This window comes from Odontesthes bonariensis, chromosome 20, assembly GCF_027942865.1.
Source record: "Odontesthes bonariensis isolate fOdoBon6 chromosome 20, fOdoBon6.hap1, whole genome shotgun sequence".
Lineage (NCBI taxonomy): Eukaryota > Metazoa > Chordata > Actinopteri > Atheriniformes > Atherinopsidae > Odontesthes > Odontesthes bonariensis.
This window is the reverse complement of record NC_134525.1, coordinates 19,252,946-19,262,173: the sequence shown is the minus strand read 5'-3', so window position 1 is coordinate 19,262,173 and position 9,228 is coordinate 19,252,946. Positions and strand designations below refer to the sequence as shown.

At 43.0% G+C, this 9,228-nt stretch overlaps 1 protein-coding gene and 1 non-coding gene across 2 annotated transcripts; both read left to right on the top strand.

Annotated features, from left to right (window-relative positions):
• The first annotated feature begins 1,581 nt into the window (after window positions 1-1,581).
• gars1 (glycyl-tRNA synthetase 1) lies at window positions 1,582-7,739 on the top strand. The gene is made up of 17 exons (XM_075452734.1): window positions 1,582-1,876; window positions 2,289-2,390; window positions 2,669-2,771; window positions 2,879-3,020; window positions 3,367-3,455; window positions 3,985-4,061; window positions 4,429-4,574; window positions 4,684-4,833; window positions 4,945-5,107; window positions 5,201-5,365; window positions 5,447-5,555; window positions 5,647-5,791; window positions 5,885-5,970; window positions 6,054-6,163; window positions 6,417-6,510; window positions 6,600-6,790; window positions 7,071-7,739. Exons 1-17 carry the CDS (start codon window positions 1,625-1,627, stop codon window positions 7,194-7,196), a joined length of 2,250 nt encoding a protein of 749 aa, XP_075308849.1. The 5' UTR covers window positions 1,582-1,624; the 3' UTR covers window positions 7,197-7,739.
• On the top strand, window positions 3,125-3,260 carry LOC142370535 (small nucleolar RNA SNORA84). The gene has a single exon (XR_012767864.1). It is a non-coding gene; the product is annotated as a small nucleolar RNA SNORA84 (small nucleolar RNA).
• Window positions 7,740-9,228: the final 1,489 nt, after the last annotated feature.

The following is a 9,228-nucleotide window of genomic DNA, read 5'->3' as shown; positions in this document are numbered from 1 at the left end:
TATTCATGGTGCCTCTCAGATAAATGATAGGAACAGCGTAACACTTTATAAATTTAGTGGCAAAACCAAGCTGTTTCATAGGTCAAATTTGTGAAACAGCTTTCTGAAAAATGAAGACGTGAAGGCTTACAGAATCTGATGTCACACTATCACAGTCTTGTCACAGCTGCCATTTTAGCAACCAGAGGAAAACACACCAACTTGCATCTCCATCTTGCTTGCGTTAACTTCTTGCCAGAGCCCCATGCCGCAAGTGGTCTGGATTGGTTGGTGCTGGTTCCTCTAAATAGTCCACGTAGAACATTCTGACTTTGTCTCTCTGAGGCTAAAGACAGTGCTCTGCACAATCAAAGCAGAAATCCCCAGCCACAGTGTTGATGGCTGCTAAGAATACCATACGAACATGTAAACAAAGTGAAAAAATGTCAGATTTTTTAGCAGTGGGACTAAAGTAGAGCAGGAAAAGCAGAAAAAAAGACTTAACAAGTCAGCCAGTATCAGTCAAATATCCAGAACATTTTCTAACAGTGTGCTTTATTAAAATAATTGCAACCATAAAGGTCACATCTTGTCATTCCTCTGCAGAATCAAGACAGGTTTTAATAAGGCTGAGATGATTAGATTTGAGCCCTGAGGACACATGAAGTTCCTGGGATTTATCTTGTGGGACAAATGATCGACTGCTTTTCGTTACAAAAACCCTGCTCTGCCGAAGGAGTCAGACAGAGAAGATACCACAGGATAGATTATTGTAGTGGATTCGGCAATGTGAGGGTTTACCTGCCATCTGATACGTCTGTTGATCTGATTGTCTGCATTATCACTGTTTGCAGCAAGACAGGAATAGAGGGGATCCAAGCGAAAACGTTTCATCTGTTGCTCCTCATCTGTGTTGGAGGGAATATTCAACAAACTCTAGATCTTTTTGGAGTAGCCTACATTTAATGACAGAGAAGTCAGTCAGAAAATCAGTCAGAGCCTTCAGATACGGGAAATGAGGAGGATGTTTGCATTCAATATTTTTTACACTTGCATACTTTATCACAGTCATCATTTTGATACAAATCCACCTTCCTGTGAGGTGAATGGAGAAGAGGTTTGTTGTTAGGAGCATGATTAAGGCCATCCAGATTAAATGTAGCTTTGTCCCTTTGATTATCCTGAAATTCTCTTAATGAACTATGCTGACTGAGGCCATGCACTGAAGAAATAGCAGAGGTTTCTGAGCATTCTTGTCTGTTTTGTGGCGAGTTATTATTTATCGGAATTACAAAAAATTTGGATATTAATACTGTAAGGCAGACATGAGTAAGCAGAGTTTTGAAGTTTTGTAACAGACTCAGTGACTCGGAATATGTTAATATTCTGAATATTACATGTGTGTGTCTGTTTGTGTGAGTGTACACTTTATTTAAGAAACCATTTAATTTACAACTAGTGAGGTAGAGCCATTTCGTATTTTATTTCATATAATTTTATTGTACTTGATTTTATCTGTGACGAATGTGCTGATATGCCTCCAAGTGCATGTGGCACTTAGCGAAAGTGCTCACCCGGAGCGGAAGCGGCGCTTACGTATTTCGAGCGATTTCATCATTCTCCTGAGCTCGCATTACGGCGGTCCATGCTTCTCCGTAGCGCAACATCAGCACTGCTGAGGACCTGCACCGAGGTTTCCGCTTTCTGTCCGGTCTTCGCGGTCCACTGTGCTCGGCAGTTGCCTCGCTACCCGCCCAGAAAAAGGCCGTTTTCAACGTCGGTCTGCTTGTGTAAGAAGAAGAAGAAGAGCCTGTGGCTGCAGCTGGCGGAAGGACAAACCATGGACGGCAATATTGAGGAGATTCTCGCCCCTTTGAGGCTTGCCGTCAAAGAACAGGTTGCACTGACTTCTGACTATTTCTTTACTGGTATAGACTCGGGTGGTTAACTGAGTGGTTAAATATCTTGTGAGTGCCCCGGTGTCACTAATATCCAGGCAGGCTAACCGGCTAACTCCACCGGCAGCTCACAAGCTGTCAATGAATGAGAGCAGCCGTTTTATGCTAGCTAACTGTTAGCCGACAATCATGTCTGCGCCCTTTGCCACGTTTCAGAGAACCGCTCCTGCTCTTGCAGGCATTTGTGAGCAGGGTGGGGTTTAGAAATGAGTCCAAGTTTGTGCTGCAACCAAAACAATCCAAGAATCACTACTTTGCTTTGTGAACATGGTCAGACTCCAGCTGGTTCTTATTGTGTAGCTTGCGGAGTGGTTTTTCATGTGAAAGTCTCACGCCACCTCTCTGGTTTAGGGAGACCTGGTGCGCCAAATGAAACAGGAAGGAGCTCCAGATGTGGATGTTGCTAAAGCTGTGGCTGAACTGAAAGCAAGGAAGAAAGCTCTGGAGACAAAGGTAAGTCACTCAAGTCCAGTGTGTCTTTATATTGTCACTCTGAGTGTTCTCTGCTCAGTGAGTCAACATATAGGACTCTTGTCATCTGGAGCACAGTTAGACGTATGTAATGCAACTAAGTGAAATTTGCACTTTAAATCCACCGAGCTGGATAACTATGAAAGTGTAATTCCACCTGTCACCAAAAACTTTTTAAAATAAAAGCACAAATATACAAAATCATACTCAGCTCTGTGTGGTGCCGTGCAGACATGATAGTGAGTGTAAAAAAATTGCAGGAACTGTCATTACAATCCAAAGATGACATTGTCGACAGAACCAAGATGGAGGATACCCTCAAGAGGAGATTCTTCTATGACCAGGCCTTTGCCATCTATGGAGGTAACAGTTGCATGGCTAACACTGGAAGTTAAGATCTCAATTGGTGCTTAAACCAATGCACAGTGCCGGCTTTAGGCGTTCTGTTACCATGCAGTAATGCTCCTCAGGTGTGAGCGGCCTGTATGACTTTGGCCCTGTGGGCTGTGCCCTGAAGAACAACATCCTGCAAGCCTGGAGGCAGCACTTCATCCAGGAGGAGCAGATCCTGGAGATCGACTGCACCATGCTGACCCCCGAGCCCGTCCTCAAGTACTATATTTATCTATCTTGATTTCTTTGACATAAATGTGAAGCGGTCCATTTCATTGTTGTTATTGTTGTTGTACGTAATTGATGTGACTGCAAACGTAGGCGCCTCGTGGTTCCTGGAGTCAGCTCCAAAGTGCTGAACTGTAGGTTTTTATGAACAGGCGCATATTGATTTCTGCGATTTTATGCATGGAGGCTGCCACTATTGCGGCGCTCCATAGCCCGGTTGCAGATACACTTGCTGTCAAATATGCCATCAGTATTAACAGTTTTTTTTTCCTCGAATCTGACATGCATATATTTTTTTCCTCTAAATTTTAATTTGCTGCATTGTTGGCTCCCCCAGGACCTCAGGACATGTGGAAAAATTTGCAGACTACATGGTGAAAGACGTCAAGAATGGTGAATGCTTCAGGGCGGACCACCTCCTCAAAGGTAAAAACTTCACTTCAGCCTCCACTGCTGTGTTAACAAAAGATTAGTCATCCCCAACTCTCATGCAGCCAATTACTGATGGGACTGTGCAGACGACAGGGATCGATGCGGTCCAGAGTTGTGCTGTGAGTGGCTGCTGGCTGGCTGGCTTGCGTCCTTAGTATCACTTTTGGGCCTCAGGGCAAGTAGAACTAGTTGGACAAGCAGAAATAGCACAGGGCTTTTTCACAACACTAGACTAGAACTCAGCCAAAAGCTGGTGGCGACGACATGTCCGCTCTTAAGACTTTCCGAATAATACGCTCAGATGTCAAAAGTGATTTAATGCGACTTTAAACTGTTGTGTAATCACTTAAGTCAGGTTGTCTGAAATTAAAGGTGAAATTAAGGTTGTCTGTAAATCAGGTTGTCTGAAAATGGTCATGTTGTAGGTAAAATAATAGATGTCTGTTTCTCTTTATCTTGATGTGCATTATAGCATTGTTGCAGCTGTTTTAGACTTGCCTTCATGACTTCCTTTGTTCGGCAGCTCATCTCCAGAAGCTGATGTCTGACAAGAAGTGCACAGCAGAAAAAAAGGCTGAGATGGAGAATGTCATCACCCAGGTCTGAAATGAGACAAAATTCTCTTTTTGGGAGAATGCAGAAGGGTGCTCTGATCAGGACTTTTGGGGTGATCTAAGCAGGATATTGTTTGTGAAACCTTTATTTTGCAGCCATTTTTCCATTTTTTTTTTTTTTACCCAAGTACTTTCTATAATAAGTAATACATTCAGAGATGATTTGACAGCTGCTGATTTATCACCGGGGAACATTTGCATTACGCTCTTAATCCATTGGGAACAACATTCAGTTTTATTTTGTCCAGACCAACTCACTTGGGACAAACATCTGTTGATCAATCAAAACACCCTTGATAATGGAGTAATAAAGTTGTTTCTAACGAGGTTTATAATTACTGTATTTCTTCCAGTTGGACAACAACACCCAAGAAGAGCTTGCCGACCTCTTTGTGAAATACAGCGTCAAGTCACCCACCACAGGAAACGAGCTCACACCTCCCATCTCCTTCAACCTGATGTTTCAGACGTCCATTGGACCAGGGGGAAACATGCCAGGGTACACTGAAACGCAAAGCTACGGAAACGATTTCTGTGATGTTTTCAGATTTTCATCACTGGTTGATTTATTTATTTATTTAATTTTTTTTTCTTATCCAAACCTGCAGCTATCTGAGGCCTGAAACCGCTCAGGGAATCTTCCTCAACTTCAAGCGTCTTCTGGAGTTCAACCAGGGAAAGCTGCCCTTCGCCGCTGCTCAGATAGGAAACTCTTTCAGGAACGAAATCTCTCCTCGCTCTGGACTCATTCGTGTTAGGTGAGCAAACCCTCTGGCTCTACTGTTTTGTCTTTACTTAAAAAGAAAAGAAAAAAACAAAAAACGATTGAAAGACGACACTATGTATGAAGGCTCCACTTTTCTTTCCAGGGAGTTCACCATGGCTGAGATTGAGCACTTTGTGGACCCAAATGAGAAGGTCCACCCTAAATTCTCCAGTTTAGCTGATCTGGACATCATGTTGTACTCCTCCAAGGCCCAGACCAGCGGTCAGTCTGCACATATCATGAGGCTGGGGGATGCAGTGGAGCAGGTAGCATCTCGGATACTGAAGCAGGAGTTGCTTTAATGCTAATTGTGTGTGTTGCATTTAAACAGAAACAGAACTATCTCCTGTCTCATTCAGGGAGTGATCAATAATTCCGTCCTGGGATATTTTATCGGGAGGATCTACCTCTATCTTACTAAAGTTGGTGTGGCCAAAGACAAGCTCCGTTTCCGGCAGCACATGGACAACGAGATGGCTCACTACGCCTGTGACTGCTGGGACGCTGAAGCCAAAACTTCCTACGTATGTTCCGTGTCTATGTTTCCTCACGGCTCATCAGGTTGTCCTCAAACTGTTGCTCAAAGAATTGTTTGTCTCTTGTAGGGCTGGATCGAGATCGTGGGATGTGCTGACCGGTCTTGTTACGACCTGCAATGCCACGCGCGAGCCACAAAGGTCCCTCTGGTTGCAGAGAAGCCACTAAAAGAACCGATATCCTTCAAATGCAGCAGCAACATCGCAAAGACATTACTCACCACGTTTCAATGTTAGTCGTCCGTGTTTCTCCCTAACTTCTCCACACAAAACCGTAAATGTCGTCCAGTTTGAGCCCAACAAAGGAGCTATCGGGAAGGCGTACAAGAAGGATGCGAAGATAGCCATGGAGTATCTCTCCGTGTGTGATGAATGCTTCATTACAGAGCAGGAGCAGCTGCTCAGTGAAACCGGGTGAGTCATACGGGGCAGTGTGGGCTATGAATGATCAGATGTGGCTCTCAAGTGTCCCTAAACGGCTAGTTAATTTTCCCGTATTATTAACAGAGAGTTCACCATCGAAACAGAGGGCAAGACATTTAAACTCACCAAGGACATGGTTGGTGTGAAGCGATTCCAGAAGACTCTGCACGGTGAGACTGACTCCTGAGGGAGGAGAGGGGATTATTTTGGAGGGACCCCTTTTGTAACATCCGTCTGTCTTTGTTTTCTGTAGTGGAGGAGATTGTTCCCAACGTCATCGAGCCCTCTTTTGGCATCGGTAGGATTATGTACACCATCTTTGAGCACACATTCCAGGTCAGAGAAGGTGACGAACAAAGAACGGTGAGTTTAGTTATGCCACTCAATGTGAACTGTTGTGCTTATGCAGATTATTTGCTAATTGTCTCTTTTTTTTTTTTTTTTTTTTTTGGTCCTTTTTCTGTAAATTTATTGTAATTTTTTTTTAACTGGATTGTTAATTGCAGTATCTGTTAACTATATTAATCTGTAACTGATTGACACGTTTGTATCACTCACACCTGCTCGTCACCATTATAACTTTGTAACCGACTGCCTGTTTTTCTTTTCCTTACAGTACTTTAGCTTCCCTGCTACCGTAGCTCCATACAAATGTTCCGTTCTACCTCTGAGCCAAAATCAAGAGTTCACGCCCTTTGTGAGGGAATTATGTAAGTGTGCACGTATATATCCTTTTCTTGTGGAGAACTGGCATTTTGTAGCGCAGCTACCTTACTGTTCCTCTTCCTCTCTTTCTTAGCTGAGGCGATGACCAAAAACGGCGTGTCTCACAAGGTGGACGACTCCTCTGGATCCATCGGGAGGCGTTACGCCAGGACTGATGAGATCGGCGTGGCGTTTGGCATCACCATCGATTTTGACACGGTTAACAAGACTCCTCACACTGCCACTCTTAGGGACCGGGACTCAATGAGGCAAATCAGAGCTGAGGTACAGCAGCACTTCCCTTGTCACATTTGTCAAAATTCAGGCTGCAAAAATAACAGAACTGTCATCGCTGACTGATCAGATGCTCTGCGTCGTATATCTTAAGATGCTGTAATGATTCAGTTGTGTAACTTTGTTTCATTCGACACTATTGAACATTGATCTGAACTCCTTACTGAAGCTCTTTTCACTACTTCCAAAGTGTTCATTAAATGAAGCAGAACTTAATGTTCCACACGCTATTTTAACCCCTCCAGTTTTTTTTCCTTTTCTCCTTCCTCAGGTCAGTGATCTGCCTGTGATTGTTCGTGACCTGGCCAACGGTACACTGACCTGGGCAGAAGTGGAGAGCAAGTACCCTGTATTTGAAGGACAGGAGACCAGCAAGAAGGACACTGTTGAAGAGTAAATTTAATTCTGTCTGCAAGCCGCTCCATAAAAGAATCCACAAACTCGATGCATATGCACCACCAGGAAAGAGTCCTGCAACTGTTGTGCTGAGCCAGAGCGGTGCACCGAGCCCTCCCTGTGTTCTACACCACTGCAGTCACTAAAATGTCTTGTATTTATCGTATCTCAAAGAGTTGTGGAAAAGCTCGCACAGGACGTCTTTGATGAGCAACATTGCATTCACATATGACCGTGTCAATACGCTATAAAAGGGAGAAAATGTTAATCAGGTTGTCAGTGGAACGAGGCTTCCACCTGTCGCAATTTTCAGGTGGATTGAATTGAGATATTTAAGAAATGTCAATAAAATCGGCCAACACTTACAGGACATGCAAAATATAACTGTTGTTTTATTATTTTTGTTAAGCTACAGACAGAAAAAACGGCCGCTAAACGGTGAAATGTACACGAGATTATCGAGTCACAAGAAATTGTACCTCCATTAAAAGGTTGAACAAACTGCTGCTCAAAATAAAAACAAAAATAAGGAATGTCACGAAACTGTGTCAGTGTAAGATACAAAGCTGTTAATTCAGTGAACACCGTTTGCTCCATGACATTCTGGTGACTTCCAGATAGCTGCATTCAGCTGTTTTTGATGAAGAGTTTGAACCACTAGATGGTGCCATGTGACTCAATGTTAGTGATCGATATACAGTATGTATGCAGTTGGAGGTAAGAATGGGCAAATGAAGGATTTACTTCACTCTGAAGTCAAATTTATCAGCCAATATTTGCGACATGCTGCGAGTTCTCTTCATAACTCCCAGCCAGAATGTGAGATTCTGTTTGTTTTTGTGAAGGCAGCTCTTGTATCTTTCAAGTAACTTATTCAGGCAGGAGTCGATATCTTAACCTATTGAGTTAGTACTTTGCTCATGTGATGCATTTCTAAGTAAATTTGTGTTTAATCAAGTGGCCACATTACTGTGTCTCTATACCAAATAGAATAATGTAATTATGCACACAAGAAACAGCAGAGAGTCCATATCAAGATATTTGTGGCCCACCGAATGTGATACTAGGTTGTTCATAATAGGGTCATTGAAAGTACAGTTGAAATTGTGCCCTTCCGTTTTTCTAGTCAAGTGAATGAGTTTGGTTTCCTGCATGATGCAACAATCTAGATTCAGAGTGTAAAGCGCCTCCCCTCTGGCCCTTCTGTCCAAAGAGAGCCTGAAGCAAATCGATCTCCTAGAAAAGGAGTGCGATGTACCAGGTGTCAGGATGGAAAAGGTACCTGCTCCTTTAAGGGAGGATGTGAGTGAGCAGGGGAGTTCATCAAAGTTTCACATCTGCAAACGCAACCTGGCCTTAACCAGACTTTTTCTCTTTTTTTTTTTTCTCTGAGCAAAATTGAATCGGTTGAAAGTCACAAATCGGTGCTGGTGAACCTTGAGTGTCAAAAATCTCTAGTTCTTCGCTCATGAAAACTACATGAGCTTATTATACTGGACAGAGCACACATGGTAAGTCCTTGTGATGTTAAAACCGACTCGTAAGCACGGATTTCAGTTTCATTACCCGAAAAGTAGCTGAAGCTATACTTCTTAGAAGCCTCGGCTGAAGAGAAAGGCACTGAAATTCCAATGATGATTTCCTATAAAAATTCCTGTAATCAACCCCGTATTATAATGGAGACAATTGGGTGTTACAAATATACCATTTGTTGTCATTTCAGTTAAGCTACTATGAAACTCATTATGGTAGAAGCTGACATGGCTCCTTTGAAGCGGGAGAGCAGAGCAGTTAGTTGTTCTGGTGTGGAAAACAACCATCTCAGTTTTCTGCTGCCACAGAGTAGGACATTGTTTCCAATGTAATTGAGCCTTCCTTTGGCATCTGCAGTCCCTTGGCACTCGTGTCAAAAGGACTGGAGGGATGTGAACACTGTACAGTGAGAATGGTTAAGAACATTAATCAATTTTTTTTACTAAATATACTATATAGTTTTTGAAGTATTAAAGAAACTGAAACAAATTTCTAAGTGC